This window comes from Leucopleurus acutus, assembly GCF_964270905.1.
Source record: "Leucopleurus acutus genome assembly, chromosome: 11".
NCBI classification, from domain to species: Eukaryota; Metazoa; Chordata; class Mammalia; order Artiodactyla; family Delphinidae; genus Leucopleurus; species Leucopleurus acutus.
The window spans coordinates 102,080,915-102,101,239 of record NC_139152.1 but is presented as its reverse complement, the minus strand read 5'-3'; the positions used below and the strand labels follow the sequence as shown (position 1 = coordinate 102,101,239).

The 20,325-nt window shown below is 57.6% G+C and overlaps 1 protein-coding gene across 1 annotated transcript in view; it reads right to left on the bottom strand.

Moving 5' to 3' along the window:
* TAFA5 (TAFA chemokine like family member 5) overlaps positions 1-20,033 on the bottom strand; it is a gene marked incomplete at both ends in the record, with an annotated part of 161,998 nt that extends 141,965 nt beyond the window's left edge. The window contains one exon of the mRNA XM_082850477.1: positions 19,922-20,033. Coding sequence (XP_082706603.1) covers positions 19,922-20,033 — 112 coding nt within the window. The remainder of the gene's footprint in view (positions 1-19,921) is intronic.
* Positions 20,034-20,325: the final 292 nt, after the last annotated feature.

The window sequence follows — 20,325 nt, the reverse complement described above, 5'->3', positions numbered from 1 at the left end:
TGATGACCCACCACGAGGGAAGAGAAGCACATTGAGAGGAGTTACGTTCGAACGTACACTTGTGCGCGTACACACGCACGCACGCGCGCACACACACACACACACACACACACCCTACAAACCGTCTAGGTGTTGGTATTGTCCTCATTTCGGACTTTGTTATTTTCCTTTAGTTTTTGCCTAAAGTCTTTAAAATTACCATCTGTCTCCGGGGCAGAGCAGAAGGGGGCTATTTCCTGACTGGAGTGAGGCCGTGACAGTGAGAGGGAGTTGAGGGCAGGGGGCTCTGGTCACCTTGCCTCCTGGGCCAACAGATGCAGGCGCGTGTGCAACGTGGGCCCTAGCCACCCTCCCCGCGTCCCACCTGCGCCGTGGCCAGCACCCCTGGGCTGGCTGCTCGCTGCCTGCATGCCACGCTGTGCCCCAGGGACCCGTCACACCCATCACCAGCTGCAGCCTGGGGAGGCCCAGCAGACGCCCCTCTCCCTGCCCTGAGTAGCATGCAAGGAGGGAGGAGAGCCCACCCAGCTTGGGGAGACCCCACAGAGCCCTGGGGGAGGAGGCACACGGAAGCAGGCTTCCCCTTCCCCCTCCCACCCACCCAGCAGATCAGCCCCTGGGTGCGTGCACGGGGAGGAGCCGTCCCCACCGGCCACGTGAGGAGTCCACGACACCCACACGCAGGCCTGCACAAGCCAGCCTCAGGGAATGGCCCTTCAGAGCTTCAGGTGTCCGGCTGGTCCAGCAAAGGGGCTGGAAGGGCAGAGCCTGGGAGGCAAGCACTGCGTTTGACTCGGTCTCTGCAAGTGTGTTTTGTAAAATCAAAACTCACGATGAAACGGCTTCTCTGCAGACCCAGATGCGGCTGAATGAAGGGCATTTTCCAAAAGGAAGGCGCGCAGGCCTTTGTCAACTGCCTCCCAGGGTGGGCGGGCCTCTGGGGGCTAAAGGAGCCCAGGAGGGCTGGACCCTGGAAGGCACCAGCGAGGACGACGCTCCCACCTCCTGGAAGCCTGAGCCACCCCCGGCCAGGTTGGCCCAAGCAGGAGCCAAAGAGGTCAGGCCATCCACAGGCGCAAAACTAAAGCACCCAGAGGGGTGATGGGGCCCCGTGGAGTACCAAGCACAGCACAAGCCCCGAGGCTACCTGCTGACCAGCTCACGCCCTAGCGGGGCGCCCCGGCTGCCCCCAGCTCCCGAGACTCTGCACCTCTGGCTCCCAGACCAGCCCTGTGCTGTGAATTTCAGGGTCCTGGCCACGCCTAAAAGTGCAGCGTGTCACCCCACACCAGATGACAGCAGTGCCCGTGCTGGCCAGGACGCACACGGCAACACCCCCTGCACCCAGGTCAGGGGAGGATGGTCCCTCAGGACTGGGGATTTTCTTCTTTGTTTATAGAATTTTAAGGGTTACATTCCATTTACACTTATTACAAAACATTGGCTCTATTCCCCGTGTTGTACAATACGTCCTTGAGCTTATCTTATACCCGATAGTTTGTACCTCCCACCTCTCCCGGCCCTGTAGTGCCCCTCCCCCTTCCCTCTCCCCACTGGTAACCATTAGTTTGTTCTTTGTATTCTCTATATGTTTTTTTTTAGATTCCACATAAAAGTGATATCATACAGTATTTGTCTTTCTCTGTCTGACTTATTCCACTTAACATAGCACCCTCCAAGTCCATCCATGTTGCTGCAAATGACAATATTTCATTCATTTATATGGCTGAGTAATATTCCATTATGTATAAATGTACCACATCTTCTTTATCCCTTGGTCTACCGATGGACACTTAAGATGCTTCCATACCTTGGCAATTATAAATGATGTTCCTATGAACATTAGGGCACATGTATCTTTTTGAATTAGTGTTTTTTTTTTTTCCAGATATATACCCAGGAGTGGGATTACTGGGTCATATGGTAGTTCTATTTTTAGTTTTTTGAGAAACCGCCACACCGTTTTCCACAGTGGCTGCACAAATTTACATACACCAACATTGTACCAGGGTTCCCTTTGCTTCACATGCTCGCCAACCATTGTTATTTGTGTTCTTTTTGATGTTAGCCTTTCTGACAGGTGTGAGGTGATATCTCATTTTGGTGTGGATTTGAGTTTCCCTGATGATTAGTGATGTTGAGTATCTTTTCATTTGCCTGTTGACTGTCTGCATTTCCTCTTTGGAAAAATGTCTATACAGTTCTTCTACCCATTTTTCAATCAGGTTTTTTTGATGTTGAGTTGTAGGAGCTGTTTATATATATTGGTTATTAATCCCTTATTGATCATATCACTTGCAAATATTTTCTCCCGTTCAGTAGGTTGCCTTTTCATTTTGTCAATGGTTTCCTTTGCTGTACAAAAGCTTTTAGGTTTAATTAGGTCCCATTTGTTTATTTTTGCTTTCATTTCCTTTACTTTAGGAGACGGATCCAAAGAGATCGTGCTGTGATTTATGTCACAGTGTCCTGCCTATGTTTTCCTCTAGGAGTTTTACAGTATCCAGTCTTACATTTAGGTGTTCGATCCTTTTTGAGTTTACATTTGTATATGATGTAGAGAATGTTCTAGTTTCATTTTTCTTACCTGTAGCTGCCTAGAGTTCTCAGCACCACTCATTGAAGAGAATGTCTTTTCTCCATTGTATATTCTTGCCTCCTTTGTCGCAAATTGACCGTAAGTATGTGGGTTTATTTCTGGGCTCTCTCTCCTGTTCCACTGATCTATGTGTCTGTTTTTGTGCCAGTACCATGTTGTTTTGATGACTGTAGCTTTGTACTATAGTCTGAAGTCAGGGAGGGTGATTCCTCCAGCTCTGTTCTTTTTTCTCAAGATTGTTTTGGCTATTCTGGGTCTTTTATGTTTCCATACAAATTTCAAAATGACTTGTTCTAGTTCTGTGAAAACTTCCATTGGCATTTTGATAGGGATTGCATTGAATCTGCAGGCTGCCTTGAGTAGTATGGTCATCTTAACAATATTAATTCTTCCAATCCAAGAACACGGTATATCTTTCCATCTGTTTGTGTCATCTTCAATTTCTTTCTTCAGCATCTTATAGTTTTCTAAGCACAGGTCTTTTGCCTCCTTAGGTAGGTTTATTCCTAGGTATTTTATTCTTTTTGGTTCAATGGTAAATGGGACTGCTTCCTTAATTTCTTTTTCTGATACTTCATTGTTAGTGTATAGAAATGCAACAGATTTCTGTATATTAATTTTGTAACCTGCAACTTTACCAAATTCATTGATGAGCTCTAGTCATTTTCTGGTAGCATCTTTAGGATTTTCTATGTATAGTATTGTGTCATCTGCAAACAGGGACAGTTTAACTTCTTTTCCAAGTTGGATTCCTTTTATTTCTTTTTCTTCTCTGATTGCTGTGGCTAGGACCTCCAAAACTATGTCGAATAAAAGTGGCGAGTGTGGGCATCCTTGTCTCATGCCTGATCTTAGAGGAAATACTTTCAGCTTTTCACCATTGAGTATGATTTTGGCTGTGGGTTTGTCACTTACAGCCTTTATTATGTTGAGGTAAGTTCCCTCTAAGCCTGCTTTCTGGAGAGTTTTTATCATACATAGATGTTAAATTTTATCAAAAGCTTTTTCTGCATCTATTGAGATGACCATATGGTTTTTATTTATTCAATTTGTTAATGTGGTGTATCACATTGATCGATCTGCAGATATTGAAAAATGTTTGCACCCCTGGAATAAATCCCACTTGACAGTGGTGTAGGATCCTTTTATTGTATTGTTGGAGTCAGTTTGCTAGTATTTTGTTGAGGATTTCTGCAAATATGTTCATCATGTTGACCTGTAGTTTTCTCTTTTTTGTGTGATATCTTTGTCTGGTTTTGGTATCAGGGTGGCGCTGGCCTCACAGAATGAGTTCGGAAAGTGTTCCTTCCTCTGAAAATTTTTGGAATAGCTTCAGGATAGGTGTTAGCTCTTCTCTAAATGTTTCGTAGAATTTACCTGTGGAGCCATCTGGTCCTGGACTTTTGTTTGTTGCAAGTTTTAAAATTACTGATTCAACTTTATTACCGGCAATTGGTCAGTTCCTATTTTCTATTTCTTCCTGGTTTGGGTCTAGGGGACTGGAGCCTACCCACCAAGGGACCCCCAATAGCCACCTTGGGCCCCAGGGCTCAGGGGCGTGCCCCTGCTTGGTGACACTCCACAGGCTGTCACACGTCCTCACTGGGGAACTAAGTACCATCTGTGCCACCCCCTGGGGCCTGGAGCTCATGCCTGGTGTCTCCTGGAGACTGTGTCTCCGTGAACCTCTCTCTTTTGCCAATTTAATCTCCTTTCAGTCTAACAAACCATCCCCGAGACTGTCACAGCTTTTCTGAATCAGACAGTGGTCTCACAGACCCTGACCCACGGGCGGTGGCAATGGTCTGCACTGGGTGTGCTTAGGATGACGTTTCTGTAGACATAGCGCCAACTGCCAAGGCTGTCCGGATGCCTTTGGGTAAACATTCTTCCTCAGTCCCCAGACAGACATCACCATAGCCTGCAGGCAGTGCTCTGCGTGTCACAGCCCTGGTCGGCCAGATGGTGACCACGCGATTCCACACTCCCAGGGGGCAGTGGGTGTTTCACAAGGTTAATGGCAGGATCCAGAGCTGAAGAGGCCAGCAGCCATGTTCAAATCCTAGCTCATCACACTTGGGGAAGACAGGGAGACACTGTGGGCCTCTGAGACCCTCAGTTTCTTCTTCTATAAAAAGGGAATCATATATCCCGTCTCCTGCTAAGAAGACTCAATGCCACAAAGTACAAGAAGTGCCTGGCACCTGACTGGCACCCAGCAGTGGTTCAAGAAATGTCCTCTCGGGGAGTCCCCTGGTGGCACAGTGGTCAAGAATCCACCTGCCAATGAAGGGGACATGGGTTCGAGCCCTGGTCCGGGAAGATCCCACATGCCGCGGAGCAACTAAGCCCGTACACCCCAACTACTGAGCCTGCGCTCTAGAGCCCACAAACCACAACTGCTGAAGCCCGCGGGCTTAGAGCCTGCGCTCCGCAGCAAGAGAAGCCACCGCAATGAGAAGCCCGTGCACCACAACGAAGAGCAGCCCCCGCTCGTTCGCTGCAACTGGAGAAAGCCGGCATGCAGCAATGAAGACCCAATGCAGTCAAAAAAAAAACAAGATTAGAAAAAAGAATAAGTCACTGAAACAAAACTTAAAAAAAAAAAAAAAAGAAATGTCCTCTCTGGGAGGGCTACAGGCTTTTGTGTGGGTTCCTGAGCACGGGAGCATTCCGGATGCAACTGGTTCAATCCCAAAGGCAAATAATGTGTGTCCCACCTGCAGGCAGACACGCCCACAGTGGGGGACAGTGTCCACGACTGCCCTGCCCAGAGCGCTCACAAGGAGGCTTGGGTGGGGTGGAGTATGGAAGGCACCCAAGCACCCGAAGTCCCCCCAGTGCAGACCCCTGGCTGCACCCCGCCAGCTGAAGGGACCCCGCAGTGGCCTCTGAGATCCATTCGGGAGCCCCACCCTGTGACTGTACCTCTTTCTCTCCCCCGTCCCCTCCTTCCCTTCCCCACCTCCTTCCCTCTCCCCTCCTCCTCTCCTCCTTCCCTCCTCCATCCCCTCTTTCTCTCCCCTCTCTTTTTAAAGTTGCGATTGCAACTTAACTTGGAAACAGCAGATACATCACCAGTAGGCCCCCACAACTTGTCCAGACCCTGAAGTCCAAGACCCACCTGCCCCTCCTGGCGTGGTGTCTGAACCATCCCCTGCTGCCCCTAAGGCTGGCTGCAAGGCCCATCACGGGTCTCCTCTCCAAGCCTCCCAAACCCCTCAGGACCAGGCTGGGGCCCCAGAAGACGGCCTGGCTTTGTTTCCACGTCTCCCACCAGGAACCCTGCGCGCGTCCCCTGCCTTCCCTGAGCCTCACTTCCCTCTACAATGAAAAGAAAACAAACACTGAGCTGGGAGGGTTGCCGTGAAGATCTAGGAGCAAGTGGACATGGTTTGCTGGGCGCCTGGCAGGATGCCCATCCACCAGGACTGCAGCTGAGTGACACAGCAGGGTCAGCGCCCACCTCTCCAAGGATGGCCCGCGTGGACAGGGAAGCACCACTGCATGGACAAGCCCTGGGGTGACAGCACATGTCTGTCTGGGCAGCAGATCCAGCCGTGGTCACCAAAGCCCCGAGACGGGGAGTCTGCCAGGGCTGGGGAATATGGGGGCTTCAATCGGGACCCTGGAGGCAGGATTCCAGAACGACGTGGGGACTCGCGGTGGGACAGGAGCGAGAGGCGCCCCAGAGGGGAGACTCCTGGGGCAAACAAGGCCGTCGTCTGGGTTATAGTTGGGCAGGAAAACAAGGCGCTGGCCGCAAGGACCCCGCGGCCTGGACGACCTGTCTCCTTTTGGAACTTTGGTGGGTTCGCAAGTTGCTAAAGGCCCTTCCGCCACCCAGGTGAAAACACTTGCCGGAGGCAGTCTTCCAAGTCAGGGTCGAATGGGCAGGTCACCCCATACCCACCCCACCCTGTCAGCCGAATCAGCATCAGAGCCTTTTTCACACACGTGTGTAAACGGCTGACAGCAGCAGTAATCCTGGGTTACCTCATCTGCGGCACCTGCCCTTCGCAGGCCCTGACCCAGCCGACGGGACCAAGCTGACAGTGGGAGGCCCAGGTCCTGCCCCAGAGGGGCTCCCATCCCTGGGTGAACGCAGGGCCACACGGCATGGAGCTGGCAGGCCCACAGCCCCCCACTTCCGGGGGAGCTCCAGTGAATGGAGACGTCCCCAACTTCCAGGTGTGCACAGGTCACAGGAACGAGGCCTGGGCCCTCCCACATGTGGCCACGCTCAGCAAACGCTGGCCTGGAGGGCCCTGAGTCCAAGGCCACGAAGCCCTGCAGGGCCTGGGCTGGCTCCTGACCCTCCCACACGGCGTCCACCTGAGTCCCTGGAGAGGACGTGCTAAGGCTTCGGCCGCCCTGATGGGAACCTGGCTGGCGAAGGCTCTGGGCACCCAATGCCAAAGCGGCATCCCGCCCGGCTCCGGCAGTGGGCAAGGCTGTGTGGAGTGTCCGCCGTCACAGGTGGCCTGGCCCGCCCCAGGGAACTTTCCAGGCCCCGCGGACTCCCACTAGGGACACTCCAGTACGTGTCACGTCTGCTCCATGGCACGGAATCGGCTCCCCTGTTTCTCAGGAGCGTCCCACCCCACTGCTGGCCCCAAGAACAGAGCTTGAGCAAACCGGGTTATCAGGTTGGAGGGGGCAAACCCAGGTCTGGCGTGACACTGGGAGGAAGGTCCCAGGCCCCAAGGGTCCTGGCCCCTCCAGCAGGCTCACCGCCCCACATCCTCCAGGTCACAGTGGGTGGGGCTGGCATGCTGAGTGGACAGAGGCCTCTGGGTATCCTGCCCACTTCCCAGGATCTAACAGACAGAAACCTCCTGACCACCTGAGACAGTGGGGGTGACTGGAGCATCTTGCAAAATCTCCATGACGACAGCGTCCAATGGAGCCGTCTGCACCCTCCCCATACGCACGGGGCTTAGGAGCTGCAGGTGGCCGTTGGCCACCCGGCTGTGCCGCGTGGGCCCCTGCTGCTCCTGTCTTGAAAATCTGTCCCTTTTTCATGCTGGAACCTTACGGTGAAGACGGAGCTGAAACACACTGAACTCTGGCCACACTCAGCAAAGGCATTTCTGTTGGCCACGGGGCACTGATTTTGACTAAAGCAAAGTTCTTGTAAAGAAGCACGTGGGTTGCCACGCGACAGTGGCCTGTGTCTCACAAGGCCTAAGCCTGCCAGAAGGTTTCAGAAGTCCTTGGTGCCCACGTCCGATGTCCCAGATGCTGACGGTGAGAAGTTTTGCTATTTTCTTAGCTTGAGAGCTCACGTCTCACTGTGGTGGGGTTCAGAAACCTCCCCAAGTTCATTAACGCACACCTGCCCCCAGGTCTGGGTCCTGACCATTTTTAATGTGTGGAATGCATGTTGTTTGGGCCGACCAGGACGCCAGAGCAAAGGTCTCCGGGGGTCACAACGCGGTGGCTCCCGACAGAGCTGGCCCGACTCAGACGCGTGTTTCCAGAACCCAGTGAGCTCTGGAAACACACGCCACCCCCGCGGTCATCTCCAGGTGACCGTCTCCCTAGACGCCGCCCCTGCCCTCCCGCGCTGAGGGAGCAGAGGCCTGTCCTCTCCAGCTTTTGCAGACATGCATGTGATAGGTCCTCCGAAACACAGCCCAGACGGCCAGCCTCTGCCTCCCTGCAGGGTTCACTCCTACGGCCACAGAGCCTAACACGAGCCGGGGAAGAAAAGAGGCACGAAAAGAGACACAGGGAAATGCACGGAAGACCCAGCGTGGCTCCGTGGCTGGCCTCCTTCAGCCACTGCAGCGAGGACCATAAATTAGCATCAATTGATTAGCAACGAGTCCTATCAACCCATTAATGGCATTCAGCTATGCCCGGGGAAGTGCTATTAGGTAATGGAACTGCTATGGAGAAGAATAATTTAGAAACAGAGCCAGAGAGAGGCCTCTCCCCTGCATCCAGTGGCATTCAGGGAGGCGTGAAGGCACTAGCATTTTAACCGTGCGACGTCCTGATAGGAAAGCCCTCCAGAGAACTGTCCGGATACCCCTCCCCGAACCACAAGGCTTCAGGCAACGGGTGTGCTTTAAAACTGCCTTCCTCAACGCTCAGTTAAAATCAGATGCGAGGCAGGTCTTGGAAAACTAGCAACGCCCTGCCCCGCGATGTCACCCAGGTACCTGACAGCAGGAGACCACGGCCTAGCCCGGCTCCAGCCGACTTGTTCACGGTCCGGTCAAGCAGGCCAGGAAGACTCCGCCGTCACCTCATCATCGGTGGATTTTAGTAACAAGTACGGAAGCTCAGAGACGTTCGCAATGTTGGTACTGACCTTCCTAAACATCAGGTGAAACCCTCCGAATAGAACTTAGGAGAAAGCGGCCCATCACAGGCCGTCAGCAAGGGCACCGGGAGAGCCTGCCCGGCTGTATTAATCATCCCCTCTTGCTGGACATTCAAGACACCAAGACAAGGCAGGTGGGGACGACTTGGGGAAGGGAGTGTCCTGAAAAGTTCAGGGCCCTGGCTACCCCGCTCCCATCTCTGCAGGGACTCGATTCTGTCTGTCCTTTTGGAAAACCATTCCGGAGCCATCAGTAAAGCAGGGGTGCTGTGCTTGGGGCCCTGCCCTGGAGAGGCCCATGCCGTGGACCCAGCACAACTGTGACCCCGACAGCAAGGGTCTGCGGTGAGTCCACAGCCCCAGACCCGGGGGCACAGAGAGGGGCCATGAGAACGGGGCCACACACACCCTGCTCAGCCCTCCTCCAGCTCATGCCTGGGCCTCCCGGGGGAGAAAGGAGACCCTCGCAGGGCCCCCGGCTCTGTCCCCATCCAGGCCCACGACATCCTCCCACCTACGGACACCACTCACAGTGCGCAGGCCCGGTGGCCCGTCAGGCTCCGCTGGCCGCCCTGCTAGAACTGTCAGGGCCTGTGAGCCCGGGTCAGAGGCAGAGGGCCTCCTTCATGCGGCGAGTGTTTACGTGCGCCCGTGAGGTGTATCCATCCCCTCTCTCCAGCCACAGCCCCGGACCCCCGGGAGGATTCGCGGGGTCAGAACGGCAAGGTCAGCAGAGTTCAGCCCTCCGAGGCGGCTGTCTCCCCCTGCCCGGCCCCGTGTCTGCCTCGCCCCGCCCTGGGCACCCCAGGCACCCCCTCCTCTGGAGAGATGAGTCTGGACCACAGGGGTGTTCGGGCAGCCAGAGCATCTCCTGAGCACACTCAGCTGCCGGACCTGGCAGCCAGGGCGGAGGATCTGAGCGCAGGCGAACAGGCCAGGGGGAACCCACGGTTGGGGCAGGAGGCAGGCCCCGGGCGAGGACACCCCTCGGATCAATCCGTGCGTTTCCTCCCCAGCAGCTCCCCATATGCAGAACGTGAGCCTGTCCGGCAGGGGGCGGCCCCAGGATGGAGGCCGAGCAAACCAGGCAGGGGCTGTGGGCTTGAGGCGGCTGGAGGGGGCGGGGTCTTTCTTTTCTAGTCTCTGTTGAAGCAGAGTTGCTGTACAGGGCTGTATACATGGCAAAGTGGATGCGTCATGCGTACCCGTCTATCCCCTCCGTTTCCGACTCTGTTCCCATACAGGCCATTACAGGGTACTGAGTGGAGCTCCCTGTGCCCTACAGCACGGCCTTATTAGCTACCTGTTTTATGTACGGCAGTGTGTGTATGTCAGTGTCCCAATCTCCCAGTTTACCCTCCCCCCGACCCCTTTGGTAACCATAAGTTTGCTGTCCACATCTGTGACTCTGTTTCAACAGTGTGGCCTCGAGAGTTCACGGTTGCTCTGAACGTCCGGAGGGTGGGTGCAAGGCCAGGCTGTGGCCAAGGGGCTGGCAATGGGGGTAGGGCTGAGTCCTGGAAGCTCAGGAGCCGGGGGCGCCCTAGGCGTCGGGGAGGAGGTCAGAGGGAATGTGGCACCAAAAGAAGGGGCCTTAGGAAGCCCGTGGGCGGGGAAGGTGAGGCTGGCCCTTCCGGGCTGTTCCCCTGCCAGGACCCCAAGTGTGAGTCCCCAGCTGTCCTCCACCCTCACCCCGCGCGGGGCGACCGGCACACCCACCGCCTGCCCACCCGCTGACCTCCCCCAGCCCTGTCTGCCGTGGGCGCCCTGAGGTGCTGTGGCAGGTGGCTCCGGGATGTGGGAGGATGTCAGCCTGGGGAGGGACCAGGGGAGGCGGAACCCAGCCCCCGAGTTCACTGCCAGCCGGGTCCCAGGGACTCACTGCTCAACCGGCAAGGTCCTTGCAGGCCCGCTCGGTGTCAGGGGGTGTCCTGATAGGTTTGCTCTCCGGCTCAGCCGCGATGGAAGCGGGCACAGCAGCAAACCTTCCGCAGTCCCTGCTCTGCATGGAGGGCCCCCCACCCCACGGACGAGGCCGCACGCTCCCTGTGCTCAGGGACACCTGGTCATCAGGCCCAGCCCACCAGGCACCAGGCGGCCCGAGCAACCCACGCCCTCTTTGCAAGTGCACTCGAGGTGTCTGTCCAGCGATATTGCAACTTCCTTGTGTGAACTACAGCGAGATCTCACTGGCCCTTCAGCCCAAGGATCCCAAGTCCAGGCGAGCGGACGCTGCCCTCTGTCACCCTGGGATGAGCGGGTCCTGGGATCGCAGGTCGGATCCCTGCAAAGTACCAGACTCACTCCCTTCTGATCCTCGTGGTGTCTGGGGCCTGGAAAGACCATTAGCGCCATCACCCTCTGGTGCAGAGACAGAGGCCCCAAACCAGAAGGGATGCGTGTCTGTGGCGTGTGTACACACGTGCGTGCACAAAACCAGGGACACGGCATGAAGGGCCGGGGAAGTGGAAGCAGCCGGCACAGGGAGGGGAGCCCTGAGCTCTGTCCGCTCCTGCTCTCCAGTGCGTGGTCCCCAGGCCTGTAACCTCCAGGGAAGCCGCCAGGCCACACCTGTGCATCCCACTTCTCTGGTTAAAAAGGAACCGGTGAGGAAAAGCTCTAGGGATAGTCAAGTCCCCAGCCACCCCATCCCCGTGCTGCCCTGGGCGCACCACCTGGGGTCTCCCGGGACTAGGACTCTGGCGGGGCCGTCAGTGGCTTTGGCTCATGACACGCGAGTCTGAGACTGAAAAGCAACCTGCAGGCCGGGGCTGGGGGCTGCGGGGAGACCCGCACAAGCGTGCGTGTGTGCGTGCGTGCGTGTGCAGGAGTGCTGCCTGATACGGTGGGATGTGCATCTTCACGAGCTGCACCCACATACACAGCAGCACATCCCTGCCGCCCCACGGTCACAGATGGCATGAGGAAGGCGCTGGGGTAGGGCTCCCGAAGGAAGGCGGCAACAGGCTGCCCAGGGACTAGAACACGCTGCCTATTGGGGAGGGGGGTGGGCAGGGGCACATCCTGAGGCATAGGGGGTCTGCATGCTCCCCCTGCCGGCACAGGCCGGCTGACCCCGGGCACCATCCCCGTGCAGGGGCTCCTAGGGCCCAGCCAGGGCCCAGTGACAAGGCTGGCGGGCACAGGCCGGAACAGAAAGAGCCTGGCGCAGCCCTGTCAGGGATACAGGCAGCAGGCTCTGGCGTCCCCCAAAAAGGACTGAGTAAAGGCGGCTTCCAGGCAGCCAAGGTCCCGCCAAGGGCAGCAGAACTTTTGGAGGGAATGGCGTTTATGAATTTGTTCCAACGGGCTCTAGACAGAAATCTCCAAAATCATGCCTCTTGAAAAGGTGAGCATCGTCACGCCGGTGGGTAGATGACGGACAGGTAGTGGGCGGGCTGCCCTGTCCCGTTGGATCAGGAATGTTTCATTGCCTCTAAATGGCTTGATCACCATAAGCAATAAAGTTACATGTGAGATATGGAGAAATCAGGATGTGGAGAAGAATCTGAGACCAGCCTCAAGCCCTAAGGCTGGTTCCAAGCTCTGCAGACAGAAGCGTGGGGAGACACTGTCCCCGCCCAGCAGACAGCCCTTCCCACAGCCCAGCCGGTCTGGGCACGACTGGGGAGATGCACCTGCCAGAGAAGGCGACCGGCTTAATGTCCTCCCACCCCTGTGTTGGCTGTTGAGCTACAGACGCGGTCACGAGGTTGTCACGCTGCTGGCACTAAGCCCCAGGACCAGAGTCCCGACTCAACGAAACCAGGAAATGCCAGAACAAGCCTGTGGACTGCGGACCCACAAACTAAGTCAGAGGCCCCAGCGATGGGGGGATTCTACCCCCCAGGGGACACACAACAAGGGCTCGGTTATCACCCCGGGGCGGGGGCGGGTGGAGACTACTGGCACCGAGGGGGTGGTGGCCAGGGATGTTGCCCAACACCCCACCATGAGGGAAGTTCACCCTGGAGAGCAACCTGGTCCCAACGTCCACAGTGCTACGGGGAAGAAACCCCAGGGATGTCATGAGAAAGCAAGTATTCAAGGAAAATAAGGATGGAGTAGAAGCTAAGGAAAGGAGGCGAGGCTGCTGGGAGGGTCTGGAGAGCTCTCCACTCCGGCAGTGTGAAAGGCCCACCAAGGACGCTTTGAAAACAGTGAACGTTTCATCGAGATTCCACACAGTTTTCTTTCTTCTCCTTTTCAATCAGACGGTGTTAGAACCAGATTTGATACTCCGGATCCAACAACTTCAATTTTCACAAGACATCTCTCCGGCCCCGCCCCCAGTCCCTTGGCCACACCCAGACCCTCAGCCCGCCTTGCCCCCAGACCTTCGGGGCACCCCAAGTCCTTAGGGTCCAGACCTGCAGCCCCGCCCCGGGCACAGCTCACTGCCCAGGGCACCAGGATCAACGAGTGTTTTCTCAGAGAATGGGGCAGTCACTGCCCGAAGGCCCAGAGCCGTGCCAGCCGGCATCCAGGTGAACACACAGAGCGCTGGAGAGGGAAAGGAAGCGGTGCATTCAGGGGAGGCTTCCTGGAAGAGGAGGTTCTCCACCACTGGGGTCAGGGCATGTTCTGGAGACCAGTCCAGCTCAGGGTTCCCTCGCTGCATTCAGCAGAACTGTGGGGGAGTTGCCGTGCGAGGGACCCCGCGGGCAGTGGGGTATCTAAGTGAGTAATACCAGGGCATGCAGGAGAGAGCGGGCACACGCATCACATTCCCATGAAGGGAGCCCTGGGGTGCCGGCCCCGGGCCGAACTCCGCCAGCCAGCACAGAGGATGGAGAGGGCCACCGGGGCAGGAAAGATGGGCTTTAGTGAGGCCCTGAGTGACGTGAGCGGGGAGGCGGCGAGACGGGGAGGAGAGGACTGGTGCCGGCTCCATTCTAAGGGAAGCCACGCGTGGGGATCTCCCGTCGGCCAGCCTGGAGGCAGAGGGGCCACCAAGGACGATGCTGATGTATGCAGGAGGGACTCGGGTGACGGTGGGGAAGACAGGGTGGAGGATGGCTAGGTGTGTTTTGGAGAAGGACTCCCAGGAGGCTGGGCACAGGGACAGAGCTGGAGGCTGCCTGCAATGCAGAGGCCCTGGCGAAGGCCAGGCAGGGCAAGAGGAGGCTCCAGGGCTGGAAGGGGATTCAGGGCCAGACCCTGGGCCGAGAGTTTGGGGCAGGCGGTGACCTGAGAGAAGGCAGCCAGGACCCCAGCAGAACAGGGTGCTGGGCCCAGCTGGGGGCCCCGTCCTCTACTGCCTTTGCTTTGTGCTAACCGTCCAGCACCCCCACACTGGGACGCAAGCGGTCTTGCCCATCTCTGTGTCCCCAGGCTTCCTAATTCCTCATCACACGAACAAGCTGAGGCACAGACGCCAGCGGCCGGCTCTGCACCGCTCTTGCCTCCAGCGCACTTAGAAGGAGGGCCAGGTCCCCAGGTGGGACCCCACAGAGGCCAGCCCCTCCACGGGGGAGGCCGACTCCACAGCAGGTGACACACCAGGGCCCAGGACCGGGAGGCGGGAACATCGGAAGATGAGTGGGGTCTTCCCCAGGTGACGTCTCACCAAGCAGCCACTGTCCCACCGGGCCTAGACCCACCATTCCTGAGGACGCCGCAGGCACGCCAACTTGGAGCTGGGCCTCCCGAGAGCCACGAGGACCAGGGGATGCCGGAGGAGTCCCGCCGGCCTAGTTGGAGACAAAAGTGATTCCACACTCGACTCCTGCCAGCCATTGGAATAAATAAGTAAATGTTACAAAGCCTGCGGGAGCCCTCCACCACGTCTGCAGGGTGAAGGAGAGACGGGGCGACTTGCCCAGATCTGCCGCCAGCTGCCGCCGGCTCGTGCTGCCTGCTGGGAGCTTCCGTTAGCACCACGCCAGGGCCCAGATACGGAAACCGTGGGGAGGGGGACGTGGAAGGAGGAGCAGGCCATTGCTGGACGCTTCCGCAGAAGCCGTGGGAGCCCCGGGGCAGCCCGGGCAGCCGGAGCTCGGCTCTGGGGTTCACGGAGGGCGTGCAAGGTTGCCTGCAGAAAGGGACACCACCAGGCACTCTCAGCCCCGTGTGCCAGCCCCGGCCCCTGAGAGGACAGCCAGTGACAATCCCCCAAACAAATAAAGTCCAGCAGATCCAGCGGCCAGCCCCCTCTGCCACCAGCATCCGACTGATCCCGTCATGCAGGAACCCTGACCCACATCCTCCTTGTCAACCCATCTCCTCCCCAGCACTCAGCGGGCACCCACGGCTCTAGGTGACAGGTGGCGTTCTGTAGAGGTCATTAACTCCAGAGCACCACATTTTAATGCAAAAATGAGCCCTTGTAAATCAGCGCAGCTGCGAAGCTATATAAAGAAATGGGGATGTTAATGTTTTGCTTTTCTTCCCATTTCTCTTGCCACATTATCATAACATTTTCCCGTAATCACACCCATAAAAGTCACCTGAAAATACTTCATGCCACAAAAGCTGATCTCCATATCTCCTCCCGGGGGATGTCAAGTGGCAGGTCCTGAGCGAGAAATTCCAGGGTGGAATTCAGCCCAGACGCCTGGTACCGAAGACCCGGCCAGCTGAGTTATAGCACACAGCCCCCGTTTGGGAGGTGCTATCCTCTGGCCTCGCAGCGAAGAGTGAGTTGCCAGGGGAGTCCTGGAGGGCGTGGCCCCTCTTGGCGGTGTCTGGGCTGGTGGGGGGAGGGGTGTGGGGCTCGCGGGGGTGGGGGGGCACCAATCAGTCTGTCTGGCTTCCAGGGGCATAACCTCCCCCAGCTCGCCGATCCCTGGGCGTGGAGTTCCACCAATACAAATCCCACAAACAGGCAACCTATCTCCTTATGTTGTTGAAAGAAACACACAGCACATCTTCTCCGGCCAGAAATTCATCAAATGAAAAACACAGTAGGAGAAAAAAAAAAAAGATGAGAAATAAACTTCTGAATGTCATCACTTCATTCAGTTTCCAGTATTTCCAATTTCACCTCTTGGAAAACCCCAGAAATCAAATTTGAACAGCAGGAAAGTGGCATATTCTGATCTCTCCTAAATATGCAATAAATTGTATTTATAAGGAAAATGCAGCATCAGAAAGCCTGCACTTCTTTAGTATTCTAATGGATTAAAAAACAATTCCGAAGTTGTTTGTAATTTCTTCTCGTAGTTGCATGAGGTCTATGGCATGAGATTTAACTTAAAGCTGCCATTCAATTTTGATGAGATTTATTTGAAAAAAAAACAAGTCGACAACGGAGTCACACTGCCTCTCGCACCCTACTCCCTGGTACTTTCAAATATAAGACTTTCCTCCCACCCACCGTTTACTTGCCAGGAGCAGCTGTCCACCAAGCCCGTCCAAAGAGGAGACGGGCAATCTACGTGAACGCACAGCCTTCTCGGACTTCGAAATAAACACCGTGCACGGTGTCAAGTCACAGCTTAGTGTCCTAAGGCCGCCACTAGCTCATCATTCTCTCCACCTCCCTCACGGTTTATTACAGCCAGTATGTTGTAAGCCAGCACAGCAGACTGCATCTTCGGGGTCTCGGGGTTGAGCACAGCACACAGGCAAACCACTATGGTCTCGCCAGAGCTGTCCCACTCCATCCAAGAACCAGGTCCAGGCAGAACTCTCCTCTCCAGATACGCTAGGGGGAAGATGATCTAACTCAGCGTTTTCCAAGCCATGAGGACAGAGGTTTCCCCAGACCAGAGAGAAGGAGAGTTTCAATTTTCTCATCGGAGCTCATCACCTCCCCAAGATAAGTCTTTACCAAGCGTCCATCCCTGCTGTAATGGGAACGTACACAGAGATGGAGTCTGCATCTCTAAAGAAAGCCATCAAGGGCCCCCTTCCTCTTTCTGTGTCTCCTGTCAATTGTTCCCCAATAGGAGAAAAATGACAAGGCTCTGTCACTATAGCAACTAACTTAATTGGTGGACTGCAGGTCTTTCTCCAGCCAGAGGGTGGAGCCCATCTCCTTAAATATGAATCTCAGCGGCGGCAAGGAAGGGAGGGCTTCCACGGGGCCAAGAACAGGAGAACACCCCTGACCCAAAACGACGCCAAGAAAGATTCCAGTTTGCTTCCAGCAGCGCCAGAAAGTGAACATCTTTTGTGCTGCAGAGAAATGCACAGATTTAACAGGCAGGATAACTGAATCCTGTATGACATTTATCAGTCTCCCTAACTAATGACACAAATAGATCTGCTCCAAAACACAAAAACATTTTGGGTAATAAAAATCCTTACCGATAACAGAAACAATTTACAGACATGGGTGCTATAACTATTCTTCTTCATCCCAGATATACTGGAATAGAGAATGAAATCACAGGGACTGTTCCATTTGCATTTTATTTGCTTTATCAATTCTAAAAAAAAAGAAGTTCTTTTTTCTCTAGGGCTGATGTTCCAAGCTATCGATTATTATTATGTCTAGTTCGCATTTTAGTGTTTTCATTCCTCCAAGTGCATATGTCTACTTTGTATATTAGTGAAATGTTTTAATTTCTCCAAGTGCCTTTCTGGTGTAATGGGGTGTGTCCAAAAACGTTATCTTATTGTCAGTTATTCCGTTCCATGGAGGTGGAAACAACCATAAAAATGTGGTTAACCCAAGCTTCGGCTATTAATGATTTCCGCCATTCTGGAGTAGATGGGTTTTTTTTTTTTTTACCAAATGTCGTCGTCCTGGTGGAAGAGCTGTTTCCAGAATGCCAGGGAGGCCTCCGCAAAGCAGCCTGAGTGTCCAATGGGATCTCAGGTTCCACCAAGTGTCTGAGCAGCGGGCAGGCCCCGGACCGCCACCTGGAGCAGGCAGCAGTCTGGCAAAGGTGTGAGTGTCAGGACAGACATAGCGGGTCCCCCTTCAGGTTCAGGAGGTGCTGGGGGGAGGGGGGGGGCGTGGAGTGAGCAGAGACTGCACACAGAAGGTGAGAAAGGAAGGCCCGGGCTGGCGCACCTGGGGTGGGAAGTGTTGAAGCCACAGGGCAGGGCGGAGGTGTCATGTACTTAACAACAATTAGCAGTTGCTCCTCTCTGTACCCGGAGGGCTGCCTCCCCAGCCAGCCTGTTGTTGCCGGGTTCTCGCCTTGGCACCAACGATGTTGTCCCCAGAGCCGGGGAGGGACAGCAGCCTGGGGACTTGGGGCACAACAACCCCCTTCCCAAACACTGCTGGATGAGCCCCCCTCCCATGCTGCCACCAGGAAGTGCATTTAAATGACACCTCCTGGGTGAGCCCCGAGTTTACCTGCCTTTCACCTGTTCCCCATGGCCAAGGAAGCCGGCTGAGGCTCTTCTCTGGAACCCTGGGAACGCTGCCCCAGGGCCCCGAGATGGCCGCGAGGAGCTGGGGAGAGGGCACAGACCTCGCTCAAACCCCCAGAACAGCCCCCCTCCAGGCAGCCAGCGCAGGAACGCATTCGGAGGAGCAGGCAGGGTGCAGCCGGGATGGCGGTGCCAGTCTGGGCAGTCGGGCTTGCGGCCCCACGGGGAACCTTCCCGCTCGGAGACCCCTCCCCACGCGTCCCCACGCGTCGCCAGCAACTGCAGCGAAATGCACAACCCGGCTGAGACCAGCAGCACGACTCCTGCTCTGAGCACCGGGTTTCCCCCGCCATTCGGGGAGGATGAGGGGGGGCTGGGCTGTCCCAGGACTCCGCGACCGCGCGCGCCCCGCGTCTCCATGGCCCGCCGCAGTCCCATTTTGGAGAGAGCGAAGGCTCGGGCTGGGAGCTAGGTGGCCGAGAGCTGCGAGGTGGTGGCGGGGAGCGAGGCTCCGCGCCGGCCTCTCTCTCTCTCTCTCCCTCTCCCTCTCTCTCCCTCAATTTTTTTTTTTTTTTTTTTTGGTAAAGAATCCATATTTTTCCATCGCCCATGGCAATTCTCCATGACAGGTGTTCCTCAGCGCCCGTCCTTTCCTCCCGCTGGGATAGGAAGGGACCCGGACCCTGTGCCAGGCGGTCGGCCGGGGAGCCCACCTGCCCGCGCCATCCCGGCCCGGAGCCTGTGCCCGGGACGCTGACCACTCCCCACCCATCCAACCAGCCGCGAACCCGTGTCCGGAGCATTGACCATCCACTCCCACCGCAGTCCCTAGGCTGTGCCCAGCGTCCCACCAGCCCCCATTCCCCCAGCCCCCAGCCTGTGCCCCGGGCGCAGCACCCCCGACACACCCAGGCAGACCCCGACCCTGCTCCCGGTCCCCCAGCCCCCAGCCTGTGCCCCGGGCGCCCGCCAGCCCGCGCCACCCCAGCCCCGAGCCCGTGGCCCCGCGCCAGACCCACTGGTTCACCGGCTCGGGTCCTCGGACCCTACTCGCGAAATGCCGGTGGAAGCGGCGAGCCCTCTCCGGGCACCCCAGCCCTCACTTATCTTTTTTAGGAAAGCGCCGGCGAGCCTGCTTCCCGGGAAGGCAGAAGCTCCAGCCGCGCGACCTAACCCGAGCCCCGCTCCTGCCCCAGGCGCCCCGCTCCGGACTCGGCCGCCGCGTCCCCCGCCGGAGTGTCGCCAGCGGAAAGCTCAGGGCAAGGCGCTCCACCGACAGCCCAGGCAGCGCTGCCCGCCCGCCCCGGACCTGCCGCCGCCTCTGGAGCGCGCGGCTCGGCTCGACCGGGAAGCCGCCGGCTCGGCTCGGATCGCGGGCCTGGGCCGGGAGTGGCGGCGGCACGCCGGGCAGCCGCGGGCATCGCCGCGCAGGGACGCGCCGCGCCACCCGGGGCCTGGTGCCCGGGCCCTGCCCCGGAGTCGGAGGAGGGAGGCTCAGCGGTGGCGCCGGCCTCCGAAGTGCCGGCCCCTCGCCCTCCCGGCCCAGCGCAGGACCGGCGGGGACCCGGGGGACGGCGCGCCCCGAGCTCGCAACTCCTCACGGACTCCGGGCGGCCCGCGGGGCGCCCCGCCGGAGCCGCGGCCCGGGAACGGGGAACGGGCGCCGGGGCCGGGACCGGAGGGCCGGCCGAGGACCCGGGCCGCGCGGTACTCACTGCAGTAGGCGATGAGCAGGCTGGCCAGGATCATGAACGCCCAAAAAGTTGAGGACATGCTGGGCAGGGCGGTCGCATCTTGCCGGCTGCTGGTCCTGGGCGATGGCGCCATTGAAGCCGCGGCGCCCGCGCGGGGGGCAGCAGCGCGTCTCAGCAGCCGGCCCTGCCCGCGCCCCCGCGCCGGCCTCCACGTGTGGGCCCCGCGCGCGCCATCCTCCACCGCCGCCGCCGCCGCCGCCGCCGCCGCCGCCGCCGCCGCGCCCGGGCTCCGGCCCACAGCGCCCTGCGCCGGCCCGCCCCGCGCCGCGCGCGCCCGCGCCCGCCGAGCCCGGGGACGCCGGCCCTGCCGCTCTGGGCGTCGCTGCGCGCCCGGGCTCGGCGCGCCGGCCACCAATGCGAGGGGC